At 44.9% G+C, this 15,815-nt stretch overlaps 1 protein-coding gene across 3 annotated transcripts in view; it reads right to left on the bottom strand.

Annotated features, from left to right (window-relative positions):
* Nucleotides 1-3,375: 3,375 nt before the first annotated feature.
* Nucleotides 3,376-15,815, bottom strand: part of LOC113964051 (cytochrome c oxidase assembly factor 1 homolog) — a 53,349-nt gene continuing 40,909 nt past the window's right edge. For 2 of the 3 annotated variants that reach the window (XM_027675818.1, XM_027675819.1), the window contains 4 exons: nucleotides 11,112-11,214; nucleotides 8,296-8,447; nucleotides 6,338-6,414; nucleotides 3,376-3,728 (listed from right to left, as the gene is read on the bottom strand). In XM_027675818.1, the coding sequence (XP_027531619.1) occupies nucleotides 3,632-3,728; nucleotides 6,338-6,414; nucleotides 8,296-8,447; nucleotides 11,112-11,205 (420 nt within the window). In that variant the 5' untranslated portion in view covers nucleotides 11,206-11,214 and the 3' untranslated portion in view covers nucleotides 3,376-3,631. Of the gene's footprint in view, nucleotides 3,729-6,337; nucleotides 6,415-8,295; nucleotides 8,448-11,111; nucleotides 11,215-14,652; nucleotides 14,746-15,815 lie in introns of those variants that run through there. The other variant, XM_027675820.1, reaches the window with a different exon arrangement.

The raw sequence follows: 15,815 nt of genomic DNA, 5'->3' as shown, positions 1-15,815 counted from the left end.
CCTGTGTGCTAGTCAGGTCCAACTCAACCAGGTTCAAGTGTTATAACAGTCTGCTGAGCAATATTTGTTGTTCCTCAGCTGTAAGTTAAGTCCTTGCCCCGAACAGTCTGCCACCTTGATAGTTTCCTTGAGGGTGATGGCTGCCTGGCAGAAGCAATTAAAATCAAACTAGAGAATAAGAAACAAACACGCAATCCAGCGAAGGTCATGACAATGATGGTTGTTTTAACCACACCAACAACTGGAAAAGGAACTGTGTAAATTTTCAAGACAATTAAAAAGAAATTATTTAACATACTGAACATGATTAAAATGGTTAAAGGATTGCAGCACCTGTTAACAAAGCTGAGAGACTTGGAATTGAAGAAGAGAAGGCTCAGCAAGGAATCTTATCAGTGTGGGGAAAGACTAAAGAGAATGGAGCCAGACTCTCTTCAGTAGTGTTCAGTGGCAGGACAAGAGGCAGTGGGGCACACACTGAAACACACCACATTCTGTTTAATCATAAGAGAAAGCTTTTTTTACTGTGAGAATGGTTGAACACTGGTACAGCTTGTCCAGAGGTCATAGAGTCTCCATCCTTAGTGATCTTCAAAAGCTGACTGGATGCAATCCCAGGTAATATGCTCTAGCTGACCCTGGTGGGAATGAAACACTTGGACTAGATGATCTCCCAAAGCTCCTCCCAACCTTAACTGTTCTGTGGGATCTAAGGTCTTTTATCAAAAGGTGAATATTTTCTCAACAAAAATGAAATCAGTGTTTCAGTGACATGATGAAGTTAAATAGAACTTAATCTGCTCCAGTGTTCCTTAGAAGAAAAGACTGCAAAGAGCCCAGGTGCCCTTTTGAAGTTCTTTGGGCTTTCAGCAGCCGCTGGGTTTTGAGACCTTTGCTCTCCCTGTTTTCCTGGCATGTTCCAGCTCCCTTGGCTGCTCCTGCTGCACCTGTGTCCTCTCTGAAAGCAGCCGTGGGCTGTGATGTATTTAATGGGAGCCACATGGCTAAAGCAGCTTGGCACCAGTCTGCTGAGGTTTTTTTTCCCTTTGAATATGTGCATCCTAAAAGAGCTCAAACATGGAGAGGAAGTGACTTCTGCAGCTCTTCAAGGTCACGAGGTAAGAAATTCTGTGTTTGCTGGCTCTTTGGTAGTAAAACAAAGGCAGGGATTTGATTGTGATTTTACTCTTGTCCCATTGTACTGATTTGCTGGCTTCCAGCTCCACCCATTGCTTTCTTACTTCTCTGGGTTTAAAGATTTGATTTAGAGAATTGGTATGAAATGATGATACTGCCTGTTCCTACACCTCTGGTGACCCCATTGGTTGGTTTGGATGACTGGGAGTGCTCAAAGTTAAAGGGGTGCTCTGTTGGGTTTCTAGGGGGAAAGTGAGAGATGAAACCTCTTAGCGGGCCCTGCTTCCCCCAAGAAAGGTAACAAAATCTCCAGTATTACTGGTAAGGTTTGTGTGAGGATACATCTTCCAGGTCTGGAAAACCCAGGGTTAGAGCCAGGCCATGCAGTGGTGTTGTGGTGCAGCAATTTGTGAAGACAGAGTGGGGATCTTGTGTGTGCCAGCTCAAGAGCCAAGGAGGTGGTGAGCCAGCACTGTGCTGCAGGCTGGGGTGCTTGTGGCCAGGTTTCCTGGATGCTTGCTCACCTTGCAGCCATTGCAGGCTCCAGGCTTTCTATGCACACTGTGGTGACAAAATGCAGATGAACAGCAATGTGTGCCAGATGCAGTCAGTGAAGACATAAGCAGGGACCATGTCTGACTGAACAGGCTGGGGTTGCTCTCCACAGCCACATCATCTTTGGAGATTAGGAAGAAATCAAAGCTGCAGCCAGGCAAGTGGTAATTGATGGATGGGAAGTGGTTTATTTGGCTTTTTCTTGTCAACTGTTTGATTCCCCACCAAACTTCTTCAGTGACCAAAAGCTAGAGCTGATCAAGCTCTGAGACACCAGGTGTCCTGGAGATCTCCATATCTCTCAGGTGTTCTGGCTAGTTGGGCTGCAATAGTGCATGGCTGATGTTTTCACATCACAAGGTTTGTATTTTGTTTTACAAAACCAGTAAGGAGTGATTTCAATCTGGGTAATGCTGTCTCTCTTTGATTCATCCTAATCCTCTCCTGGTGTGCTGGGCTTTCATGCGGGTTGGATCAGGTCTCACAAGAGCTGTTCATCCTGACTGCTCTTTGTGAAGTTCAAACTACAGCAAGTGTATTGTTTCTTTCTAAAATTGTTTGTCCAAGATGCCTTTGCTGTGGTCCTTTAGTATCTCTCTTTCTTTTTACTATGGCATTTGCTCTTCAGGTTTGTTCAAAAGCCACCTTGCCCAGTTTGCTGGGTCATTGTTGAATAAGAAAATGCTCACTGTTATTCAACAATTCTTTGATCTAGTTTGCCCTTCTCTGTGAAAAGCTTTGCAGTGCCTGTGCCTCAGGTGGGTTTCTAGGACTCAAATTTGGATGAAGACATGGAGAGGGAGGAAAAGGGAATTGAGTGATATAAGCTCTAGGCTTTCCCAGCTTGATTAAGCATCTCTGATAGAGTGAATCCAAAATACTCTTCTGTCTGGATGTTCTTAATGGCTCATGTGTTACTTTCAGGTATGAAGGCAGGACAGTTACCTGTGTTTTTTCAATGTCTCAGACTGTGCCTTAGGCTTTGCAATTGTTCACATGTGCAGTTTGGGGTGGGAGTGGAAAATGCATGCATTTGGGGGGTTTTTTTGTTTGTTTGGTGTGGTTCGGTTTTTGGTTTGGGTTTTGGGGTTTTTTGTTTGTTGTTTTTTTTTTTACTTATTCCTCAGCTTAGTTCTGGTGATGAGCAATTCTATACCTGATAGACAGAATCATGGTACAGTCAAAATCTCATATTGTAGTCAGAATGGGCTGTGGCAGTACTTCACCTGTTCTCCTCCCTAAGTAAATGTCCTCTCCTGAACTCATGTCAGGCAGTGCCAGTGTGAGGCAGCGGCTTCTTCTGAGTGACCTTCAGTGTGAGCAGTGAGTCTCTTCCTGGAATTCTTAAGTTACAAGGAATAGCCTCAGCTATTTCATGAGCTTTTTAATTATATCTGTAAGGGAGCAAATTCACCTGATATGTGGCGTGGAGGGTGCTGCTGCTGAGCCTCACCTTTGCTGCTTCATTGCTCCTGATTTAGGTAACACCTTGTTGAGAAATGAGTGAAAACTGAAGCAGCAAGGGAATCGCTTTGAGAAGCTGGCTTGGTCTTCTGGCCATGACAGAGCAGCCCAACTGTCCTGACTTTGGTCTGCAATTGTAAAACAAAGCTAATGTTCCTCGCAGCTTGTTTATTTATTTCAAATCCATAATACCAGCACACACAGGGCATAACACGTGACTTCTCTGGAACAGCAAGTCTCTTGCAAGGCATTTATTTTAGGCTTCTGTTGAACACATAAATAAACTAGCAAAAGAAAGAAATTACAATTACAACAATGATGAGGTCAATCTTAGAGAGAAAATTGTCTTGAGAGCACCCACTTAAGTGAAACTGTCACTTGTGACAACTGTGTACATTCATGGACACAGCAGGATGCAATCGATTAATGGCTCCTTTGGCTCAATGGGAGGCGGAGAGGCAGCTGTCTCTGATTTTTAGCCTTCTTGCACACCAATGCTTTCCGCTGGGGAGTGGTAAACAAGGATATTCTGACCATCCCGTAGTTTCAAGGTGACATCCTGAAGGCACCAGCTGACACAAAACAAAGGAGATTTTTAACTTCTATCAATCACTTTTAAATACAGTAGTAAAGTCCGTGTAGAAATAGCTTGCACAGAGAAACAAATCATTCCACACTTCTATTGCTTTTAAAAATTCTCTCAAGTGTTTTAAAACTTGGTTTGCAAGTGCCAGCTTCTGAAAGCTGTTCTCCCTAATAGCATAGCACAGCCCAGATTCAAAGGTCTGGGATACCTGTTTCCTATTTGCTGCAACTCAAATAAAATCCTGCCAGCTCTTCTTAGATAGGATATTCCTCCCCCAACCCATTGCCTTTTTTGACTCTCCATCCTGCGGATGCATTCCTTACTCCACTCCTCTCCGGCCTTAGAGCCAGACGGTGTTGCTAAGGAATTATCCTGGCTTGGAGGAGTTTGAACACTGTGTGATCACTCAGTGTGACTGCTGAAACCCTGACATGGTACAACAGTGGTTACTCAAAGAAGGAAAGCTGCATTTGTTGGAGACTGAGGGGGAGTCTTTTCCTTCCTCTAAGCTTTGCTCCAAACCCATTTCTGAGAGACTGCTCATGCTGCTTTTCCAGCTGGAAAGGACTATTATTTTGGGGTACTAAAACAGGATTTTTACAAAAGCTCCTGGTGCTCGCCCAGCTCTGCTTTTGCTGGAGTCAGTGCTGAGTACACACAATTAGGTAATTAGGCTTCCGCACCTCTGTGCAATGGGTCTGCAGCAGGGCTCTTTGCTCCCTCTGCTTCTACTCCCAACCCAGGACAAGCAACTGCCTCCTTTATAACCGGGAGTGAAGGAGGAACTGCTCCCTCCCCACAGTATGGCCTGGGGTCTCAGCCCTTCTCTCCGTTCACTTTGGGGCAAGCAAGTGTCATTTTGCATGACTGGTGCCTTGGTTGCCCTCGCCTCTGGACACTCTCCCCACCCCTGCACTGCCTGCGCTTGAGTGAATGCCTCTTCCTCCAGCTCCGAATGAGCTCACAGACTCCAAATTTCCCTTTTTTCAGTTGCCTGCTCTTTTATAAACAAATAAACCCCTATGGACAGACTGCACACTCAGAGTCAGATGCATTTCTGTGGCTTAGGAGCCTAAACTACTCTTGCACAGAGCACTCAACTCCCAGTGTCATGTACCTCTGTCCGTATGGGTCTGACTGCCTCCCCAGTCACCACTGGAAAAGCACACATGCATAATCTGTGAAATTCCACTAGGATAGCCTGTTTACATGTTTGTTACTCCCAGCCATTTTACTGTTAGTTCCTCAGCTGGGTGCAAGGACATCAAGTCCTGCCTTAGCCCCACATGAAGCTGTACACAGGACCCTGCACACAGATGGAGTTGGTTGAGTCTGATAGATTCATCTGCCATAAATCCTCTTACAAGAAGATGCCTTTTTTTTTTATCTTAAGCGTATAGAAATACATGGAGAGCTTTAAAAACTTTTAAAAACCCTTTAAAACAAAACTCTGAGGGATATATACGCACTAACGTAGTTCAACACCTTGCTGTTTCTGGGATAACCTTCAGTTATCCTCACAGTAACTGCGAACATGGAATGGCAGGGAGCTGTTATTTCCTTAGTCTGTGAGGGGCTAAGGAGGAGTGAGGAGATCAGAGCTGAGGCACCAGGGAAGTGATGTGTGCAAGAAAGGTGGCTGAGGACCTCCAGGGTTATCTCTGGTCACTAGGGAGGAGGCCAGGCCTGGTACAGAGTTTTTCAAGTCCCAGTCTAGTGCCTTCCTCACATCATTTTACACCTTACTTCCTGTACTTACTCAGAAGAGAAACCCTGTAAGTCATGCTCATCTAATTATGAAAATAAAACATTACCATATGGCTGGTGGCAGCTAAGTAAGAGTTTTGTAGCTTTTGGTTTCTAAATAGAGCTAACAGAAGTACCTAACAAGAGCTTTGCATCTAATAAAACAGTCTTTTGCAATGAAAGATGGACTTTGAATTCACATAGCAATTCTTTGCCCAGTTCTAGAAACCAGTTTACCCTTGACAAAGGAGATTTTCAGGCTTCAGTATTACAAAAATGTAAAGTCACTTCTATATGATGTGGAATCAAAGCATCCTTTAACTATAATATATCTGTTCTAGCATTTTTTTTTAACCATGAGGACCATATTTATGAAATGAAAAAAAATAAATCCTGAATTTTCAGCTCGCCTTGCATGGCTCTGATGTAATGTGCGATTTGCTTACTGCAATCCATACCAGACCAGAGTTAGGACTGCTGTTCAACAGCCTCTGTACCTCTGTGGGGAGCAGGGGTGGGAGGGGACAACGTGTTACCTTGGCTCATAGTATTTGTATGTGTACCAAGCTACAGTTTGCAGAACACACTTAACACAAATGAATGGCTCGTGTTGCTCCTCTATTGGCACTCAGAGAGATGAATTCAATATATTTCTCAACTAATTTACATTTTAGTCATAATGATGTTAATGACCTTTCACAAGACCTTCAGACAGGAGTTTCCACTTGCTTTGTGTGCATGATCTCAGCAACACGGATGACTAAAGCAAATATCCTGCTCTACTCTTCTCTCCTACCACTTCTTTCCCTGCATCCAGACATTTCTTCTGGTATATCCCCCAGTACGCACCACTGACGGGAGTGGTCCATCTCCGAGTTAATGTAGAGGTATCCCGCTGATTTTGTTCCAGATACTGGTAGCTTTATCTGCAAATGTAAAAGCGTGTTAAAGATTCAGCAAAGCAAAAAGGACATTTACTCCTTCTCCAGTTAAAGATGTAACACCTCTTTACCCTAAACTCTAAGTATGTTTTTCACAGTATTTCGGAGTTTGACCAAGCGATTCTAACAGCTAACATGTGTGGCTACACAAGTTCTGCCATGCATTAATCTCTCTCTGCTGAAAGAATGTGCTGTGTTACAGCTGCAACCCCCAGGGAAAACCACTCGCTCTCTGAAATATTTATGAGCAAACACCTTTCCTTACCAGAATGCATGGTCATCCAGAGGTGACCTGCACTGTTAGGGCTTCTCATAACCATAACAAGCCAGTAGGTTGAGATCCTCTACAGATCAGTCCCTCAACACACACTGAGGAAATAAGACTTTCAGTGATTTTTTTTTTTTTTTCTTTTCAGTGTCACAAATTCTATCACTCAGTTATTGACAGACAAAGCTGGAGCTGCAGCAGTGACCATGGTGGCCAATTGCACTTGGCCTGATGTCTGAAAAAAAGAAATATGTTTCAGGTGTAGCATTTGCTGGTGGTGTTGCAATCACAAAGAGAAAATGCCAGGTGTTCTCCAACAGACCCAGGAGATAGGAATGTTGTGGAGTCACTAAATTGACCTATGTTATAATGATGATCAACCAGTTTATTTTATGAGAACATGAATGCTTAGAAGCATGAAAAAGCAGAGAAGAAAGTTGGTGATTTGTGTCTTGGGTGAGGTCGGTAGAAGGCAGGGTTTGACTTCACCCTGAGTCACCCAAGTGACCAGCATTCTTAAACAGTGACATAGGAAAACACCAGTGGGAAAGGTTATCTTCCTTTCAGTCAGCATAAGAGATTGTGTGGGGGTTTTGCACATTTGTTTCCTTAGACATGTTTCTTGGTAGAATCTATAAAACCTGGGAAATGTTTTGGCACAGGGTATCATGTGAGTGTAGCCTAGCTGGAGTGAAATGTAAAGAAATTTTATATGAGTTGGTTAAAGGCTGGGGTTTTATCTTGTCCTGATAGTCCCTCTCCTTCATGTACCCATTCCTTAATGCCCTTGCTTGGTCCCTAAAATTCAGAACTACTCAACAGGAAGAATAAAATTATTCCAACATGACAAGTTACCCCAGTGAAGGACCTGGAGAGTCGATAGGGACATTTTGTGTCACCAGCAAAACAAGGGAAGGGCAACTAGCCCTGGATTAAGGGGTAAAAACACTGATGGAAAGTCCTCTTCAGGCAAACACGCTGAATGGAGGTGGACTTGTGTTTGCGAGGTTTGCTTGGGCCCAGCTCTGGGCTGACACAAGGCAGCCTTGTGCAATACTTCATCATGCAGTGCAGCATTTTCCAGTCACTATGTAACCCCCACGCTCAGTCTCAGGCTGGGCAGCAGTTCTCCATGACACAAACTTACAGGTGCTTTTAAAAACCACACCACCTGCGCTGTACCACAGCATAGCCTGTAAGTGGCTATAAAACTTCACTCTGAACAAAGCTTTAAAAACTAGCATGGGACATATCTGGGGGGGGAAAGGAAGACAGGTGCTATTTTAAAGCTGGATCTCATATAATTTTGTGGCTTACAGTTGCAGGAGGGCTACCAACTGGCTTGAGAGGTCCCTTGGCATTCTGTGATGTGCCCATATAGCACAACAGGAAGATGCTGCTATTGCTGTTTCTAGTCTAGTAGATTTATACTCTGGAAATCCATTCGTCCTCCAAATCAACTGGTATCCTATTCTACTGCCTTTCAGTGTCCTCAAATGACTTGTGAGCTGCTGATCAGGTCACAAAATCCCCTGGCTGATCTCTTGTCACCTGACATCTTGGGAAGCCACCCTGTGACACCACCTCCCCAGCATTACCTGTGCTCTTTCTGTGTCTACACGATTACTCCCATCTGTCAGTCGGATGTTGTGAACCTTAAGAGGGGGGGCACCCAGGGCTTCCAGGGCATCCGGATTGCTGTTCAGTTGCTCCAAAGCTTGCTGGTAATACTGGGTCCTGGCAAAACTTTCTAGATGAGAGGAACAGGGTAGTGAGGAGACTGTTCACTTAAAATCAAAACATATGCTAAAAAAAAAAAAAATTTCTCGAGATTACCACACCCTTCCTGAAGCACAGTCCAAAACTATTAATTAGGAGAAATTTGGCAAAAGGAGGAAACACACCCTGTCATCAAATGTTATTCAACTCATTTAAGTGAAAAGGGCTCTGAACATAGACTGTTCCATACTGATATACAGTTCATCTTATGACTGTCTCTCCTCACTTTTCATGCATTCATAGGTCATCTAAAAGGAAGAAAAATAAGAAAAAAAGGCACAAGGATGAATATCTGAAATGTTCTAATGGTAATTCAAGTTCGCAGGTTTTTTTATAGGAGGTACATAAAATACTTCAGTAATGGAGAATATTTTACAGACATTGACATAAGACAGGAACAGCTGCTGCTGTGGAACTATTGCTGTGGTCTTGACACAGCTTTCCAAGTGGCAGCCACAAAGCTGCAACTCTACTGACAGATGCATTAAAAGGGACAGATGCATTAAAAGGGAGGCACAAGGAAGCACCATTAGAGTTACTGGTCAAGCAGCCACAATAGCACAGGAGATGGATGCTGCAGTGTTGGCATACGGAGGACAATTGAGGTAAACTGCTATTTATCAATGTCTGGTTGCTATGTGTAGCTGTGCCGTGGGTGCCAATGGACAGTGCAGAGTTGAGAGGCTGGAAATTTGCTGACTCTCCTTATGGTGGCAGGTATTTGCTCATTAACAGTTTAAAGGCTTGCTTGCTGGGATTTCTAGATGTACTCATGCCAGCGTAACTTCACTCTCTTGACATCAAGAAGGGCAGAATTAAGCCAAAAGTGTGCATTTGCAAAAATCCTACTCTGGCAACTTTGCCCTCACATTTCAGAGAGTTTAGAACAAGGTGTAAGGTTTGTTTCCTAGTCTCTTGCCTGTCAGTATTAATCTTGGAGCATGAGGCAGAAGGATGCTGCCCCCTCTTCCTAATTAGAGGCATCCTCTGTGAGCAGGCAGCATCCAGTTGGCATAGAAACAGCTTTGCTAGGCTGCAGCCTGAGCTGGATCTCCCCCAGCCCCCCTGGACCATCTTAAGGAGCTCCAGCAGGCCAGCCATTTAGTGCCTACAGATTATGGCAAACAGCCACCCAGACCACGTTAAAAATGTGTTGGTGTCCATCCTGCAGGTTGGAGGGGAAATGGGTTCTAGTTTCCTGGTGCTCCTTCTCAGCTGTTCCTTGTTAGCATCTCATACATTAAACATAAAATACCCAACTAATCCATTTGTTCACACATCTCTTGGCAGAAAAGCTGAAAGGATGCTGGAGTTTGCTGAGCAGATCGGTTCTGTGAGAAGGGTGTGGAGGTGACAAGAGTGAGTAGAAATAGGATTACCTGAGTGTTTGCACAGAGACCACGTGCATGCAAACTTCTCTTCAGTCCAAAGAAAGGGAAGCAACCCTCTCCCGCTGCCTGCCACCAAGTTACCAGACAGCTACTCAGTGGCCACTGATATTACAACAGAGGCAGAAGTAGCCATCGTGTTGCACCACTTGACTGCACAGCTAAGTGATGCAGGAACAAGCCCACTTTACTTGCTGTATAGCACAGGGGGTGACTTCCTCACCAGATTTCTAGATAACAATGCTGAAGTTGAAAATTAAAAAATGTTAATGTCCTTGTTAAAGCCAGAATCAGTATTTTAAAGCAAAGGATCATATTTCTGTCATGTACTCCAGAGCTTGAGGGCATGAGCTGCCTAAAATTAAATCCTGCTTTCCAGCCTTGTCTGATTTATTATTAATATGTGTAAAATGAAGGGGAGGTTTCAGAGCTTATCTGAAGGCTTGAGAAACAGGCTCAGCTATACTTTTCTGGCAGCATCCTCTGATATAAAGGTAGGTGAAAAGCAATAGCCTTTGATAGCAACAACAAGGGAGAGGCATAGGGCCAAGAGGCCTATAGCACCCCCTGAAAGAGAGGCAAAGCCTATTTCTGTTCTGATGCTAAATATCTAGAAGCTGTTTTAGAGAAAGGCAACATCTATCACTTGGACTAGTAATTTGGATTCTTGGCCAGAGATGTGTAGCAACTAGAGATGTCTGTAAACAGCAACGTCATCTGTCTAGTTTTTCTCTCCTTGTCCTGGTCTTCTCAGTGCTGATGCTCTTATCTATCCCTCATTCAGGAGAAACTAATGACATTTTAGCACTTCACAGGTCCATTGTATTTAGGGGCCAGCACCACATAGAGATTTACAGATAAAACTGCTAGACACTAATACCTTCTAGCAGATGGTCCTTTTTTACTGCCCGGTTATAAAATCTCAATGAAGAAATGAAACCTGTATTACTGCCTAAGCTTTCACTTCACCCTCAGGAAACCCCCAAAACCCAGACTTTCTTCTGACCACAACAGCTTGCTTCCTATGCAATATTCGCCTCTGGAAATGCATGCAGCAGTGCTTGGGAGAGCAAAAGCTGTGGGGATGAACAAAGCAGAGCCCACAGAGGCAGAACCCAGCAGCTCACCCACACTTCCCTTAACTTCATCTGCTTTTCACATCTTGCATGCTGCTATTTTCCCCGCTACACAAAAGCCAATGAAAGGGGCAGAGGAGAAATAAGGTTGCTAACAGCAGCAAGGCTTACTTTGCATAAGAGTATACATCACGATGCATCCCCCGCCACTGAACAGTCCCATGAAAACAGCCATTTGTTGCAGTTTTTTCAGAGAAGCTGGCATTTTTCCTCCCTGAAAAGAAAAAGGGAAGACGTTTGTTGTAAAAGAAGAAAGCCAAAGGGTTACTTCTCCCCCTCCTCCTTTTTCCTAAAAGCCCTTTCCAACCAGGTCTGAATGAAAGTGCAGTGCACAGGCATTGGGCTCTTGCTTGCTGGGGCCCCACCATTGGCCCAGAAGGAAGGGTAGTGAGAACAGAGCAAACTGGGAACCCAGCTGGGTTGAATGTTTTTATTCAACTTCTTTTAGTGATGCCACCACTTCACTAATTGCTGAGAAGAAAATTACCTCCCTGGTGTGGCTGTGGGCCAGTGTGGTGGTATTGTTGTGGGGGCTGCCGGTGCCCGTGTGCTCATTCGCACACTGTGAGCATTCAGGCTCCAGGGGCCAGATCTCTCTCTCGAGTAAACTCCTCTAAAGTAAACATGCTTGCAGCAGGGATGGATTTGGCCCAGAGTCTTAAGGGACAGAGCCAAGCCAGCACTGTGCCAGCAAAGATAATGGAGCCAGGGTGTGCATATTCTGTTGTGTCATTTTTTTTTCCCAAGCCATGGATAAACAGGAAGGCTCTTACAAGCTATTTTTCTTCCTTCCTGCACCCCCTAGCCCAAACTTGCCCTTCAAATTTGGGGATCGCTAGTAGTGGTAGAAATGCAGAGAGGTACATGGGTGCTATGTCTATTTTATGTCCCAAAATGCCCAAATTGTGCCATTGGTACAGTCCTCTTCCTCCTGATTTGTTTCTCTGATGAGTTTTCTTCATTGCTTCCCCTGAGGAACTCGAGGGGCATGAGAAGTTGCAACAGAGCAAATACAAGTGTGCTTCTACAGGGAAACAGAGGTAGCCATTTCACAAGGATAGTAAGAGCTTTCTGCTTGCATGCTTGCATTTGCAACTTAAATCCCTGATTAATAACCAAGTTTCTTGTAAGATTCATCTGGCCAAGAGGAGGATCTGACACTAACACCACATAACAGGGATGGGAAAAAAAAAACGTAAATCTGTAGGGCGGATCAGATATAACAGGTTGTGACCTGTAGCATTTGTTTTTGCCCCTTCCAAAGTTGTGGCCAGGCAAAATCTGCTTTCTGTGATGAAATTCAGGGTAATTGAATGCAAATGTCTGGGGGTGGGGGTGCTGCTGGCAGTCTGCTGAGTAAGAGTGGGAAGACATGGAGCTCTTGCACCAGTGAGGAGGTTCTGACTGAGGCTCAGGGGACTTGACTAGTAAACAACGGAAATCAGAGGCTCTGTAACTCGCTGTCAGTGGGTTTGAGGTTTGTTAGGTCTCACGCTCTGCTTGCACCCAAACAAGGGAGATGGATGGAAAGTAGGAAGAGCTTTGTGCTGGTCAGTCACATGCTCACACAGAATCTCATCACCACCACTGTCATGCTGAGACAGTGACATTTGGCGAGGGAGTTTCGCTGCTGAGAAATGGTGATCCCATTAAGCACTGATGCCCCTGATGTGCTGTCCCTGCTTGCAGATGTTGTCTGTTGCTGGTCCTGGTGAGGCAGACATGTGGAGGGCTGAGGTGTGCCCAAGATCCTCTTTACGGTATGTAGCCAGTTGTAGTTGGCTTCCAGCCAAACCCCACTGACTACAGCTGAAAAACCTCCCAGAAGAAAGAGGAAAAAAAAACGGAATAGCAAAAACTATATAAAATATATATATTTTACATATATCACAGATATACAATTAAGGTACTACAATAATACAATTGTAATACAATACAGGAACCCCAAACTGCTCCCAAAACGGAAAGAGGGGAAGGGAAAAGGGGAAAAAAAGGGATAAAAAGGGACAAAACCAATACAGGTATGCACAACCGAAAAACCCAGTAACCAACAAAATCATGGCTAGGCTTCGCGAACGAAGATTTGGGAAGGGCTCTACCCACTATTCTTGCAAGCGCGTTGGTGGCTAAAAAGGCCAATACGAGAAAGGCAAGTCCGGTTGCAAAAGACACAGCAGAAAGACTCCTTAGATGGTATATTCTGCAAGGCTCGATTCTTTCTGCGTTGTCTTTTCTCCTCAAGAGTGATCCTGCGTGCTTTCTCAAAAGCATCAGCAGCGTTATAAATGGACTGTCTCCAGGCCTCCCGGTTAGAGGCCAGAGTAGACCAGTTATGGTGATCAATATGCCCAAGGCTGAGTTGTTGCTTCAGGGAGTCCTTGTATCTTTTCTTCGGAGCTCCTCTCTTGCGGCAGCCGGAGGCAAGTTCACCATAAAGCAGGATCTTAGGGAGGCGGTGGTCCTTCATCCTGGAGACGTGCCCTGCCCAGCGCAGTTGCGTTCTCAGTAGCATGGCTTCAATACTTGTGATTGCTGCCTGTTCAAGAACAGATGTATTGGTCACATAATCTGACCAGTGGATGTTTAGGATTGTACGGAGGCAGCGTTGATGGAAGCGTTCTAGGAGACGCAGGTGGTGGCAGTAGATGACCCATGTTTCGGAACCATATAAAAGAGCAGACAGCACTATGGCTCTGTAGACACTGATCTTGGTACCTTTCTTCAAGTGTTTATTACGCCATACTCTTTTATGGAGTTTTCCAAAAGCACTATATGCCTTCGCTAACCTATTGTCTATCTCCCCGACAATCTTACCATCTGAGGAGATGAGGCTGCCTAAGTAATTAAACTGTTGGACTGATTTGAGTTCTGATTGGCCGATGGTGATGTGGGGATGATGGAGGACTTCCTGAGGTGCAGGTTGATGGAGAACTTCTGTCTTCTTTAAGCTGACTTCCAGCCCAAAGAGCTCAGCAGCATCTGCAAAGCAGGATGTTAAACGCTGCAGGGCTGCTTCTGTGTGAGCGACAAGGGCGGCGTCATCAGCATAAAGCAGCTCCCGGACAAGATGGTTCAGGGTCTTAGTGTGGGCCTTCAGTCGCCTTAGGTTGAATAGGCTTCCATCAGTACGATATCGAATGTAGATACCGTCCTGATCATCGAGGTCTGCCGTGGCCCTTTGGAGCATCATACTGAAAAAGATTGTGAATAAGGTAGGAGCGAGAACGCAGCCTTGTTTCACGCCGTTCTTTATTAGAAAGGGCTCAGAAAGTGTGTTGCCATATCTGACTTGGCCATGCTGATCTTCATGAAGTGAGGTGATCATTTTAAGGAACTTGGGGGGACAACCTAAACGTTCCAAAATCTGCCAAAGACCTTTTCTGCTCACAGTATCGAAAGCCTTGGTGAGGTCGACAAAGGTTACAAAGAGACCTTTGTTCTGTTCCCTACACTTCTCTTGCAGTTGTCTGAGAACAAATATCATGTCTGTGGTGCTCCTGTTGGCTCTGAAGCCACACTGAGATTCAGGTAGAATTTCTTCTGCTATAGCGGGAATTAGTCTGTTCAGGAGTATTCTTGCCAAGATTTTGCCAGCAATGGAGAGCAGAGTAATACCACGGTAATTTGATTTTAAGAACAAGCAAAATCTCACCACTTCCCTTGAGAAAAGCAAGACAGCCAGACCCAGCCCAGCACTCTCCCCTCACACATGATAGACAACAGCAGTCGCTGCAGGTCTCAGCTCCAGATAAGCAAGGCCGACACAGAGATCTACCGTTCCCAAACCTTGCTGGAAGAAGAGAGAGAGGTCTCTCTGACCAGCTTATTTATACCTCAGGTTACGTAAAGGAATAGCATGGAATACTTCCTTGGTCACTTCCCTAGTTCCTTCTTGGTTATAAGCTGGTCTCCAGGAAGGCCTAGACTGAAACTATCACATGGTAACAGGGAGAACATCTCCATTGCTTGCTTTAGGTCACAGTGGGAAGCCCACGGGCCGGATCACCCCATCCCCTGGCTTGACCTTGATGCTCTCTTCTCACTTGTTTCTCAGTTGTTTTCCCAAGCCAGTCCTATGACAGCACATTGTGGGAAGAGGTTCAGAGCTCGGTGTTTAACAAGCCTCTCAAGACTTTGCAAACCTTCTCGTTGATCCCACAATTCCCTGTCAACTTCCAAAACCAAGGACAGAAGTGCCCTTGGAGCCCAGTGCATCCCTCACAGGAGGGCTGCTGCTTCCCTTCCCTGCCATCCTGGTCCCTGGTGGAATGGATGCTTGCATATTACATCTTTTGGCACACAGCTGCTGATGACTTCTGAATGGTGACAGTGGAGATACTAATGGTGTCAGCTTGTTGAAGACCAAAATGTAGTAAGGAGCTGTTGTATCCAAGGACTCATCACTAGGATTTCTGGCCTATGGCCAACTGTGTTTGCTGCTCCAATCTGCTGCTCTGCTGAAGTGCCATGGAGGTGGCTCGCCAGGGAAGGGAAGCAGAGACATGCCCAGAGGCATGCTTCCTTTCCTGAGCATTTCTGAAAATTGCTTACAGCTTGCAAAGTGTAGAGGCTCTCAAAGGGAAGGACCAAACCCCCTCCACTTCATTTGCCACAAAGGCAGTAACTGTAAGACAATGCATTTGGAAGAATCTTACAGATATAGGGGCAATTGCCTCCTAAGGAGGGAAGTTCATGTTGCTATCTGTAGTGGAGATCTCCCCTCAGAAACTGTTATACCACTAAAAAAGTATGCAAGTCAATTGGTGGAAAAACAGATTTCTTCACAGCCAGTAATTAAAAAAGCACAGTTTCCAA

Source organism: Neopelma chrysocephalum, unplaced genomic scaffold (assembly GCF_003984885.1).
Source record: "Neopelma chrysocephalum unplaced genomic scaffold, ASM398488v2 Primary Assembly neopelma1_26, whole genome shotgun sequence".
Lineage (NCBI taxonomy): Eukaryota > Metazoa > Chordata > Aves > Passeriformes > Pipridae > Neopelma > Neopelma chrysocephalum.
The sequence above is the reverse complement of the archived record's forward strand: the minus strand, read 5'-3'. Positions and strand labels throughout refer to the sequence as shown.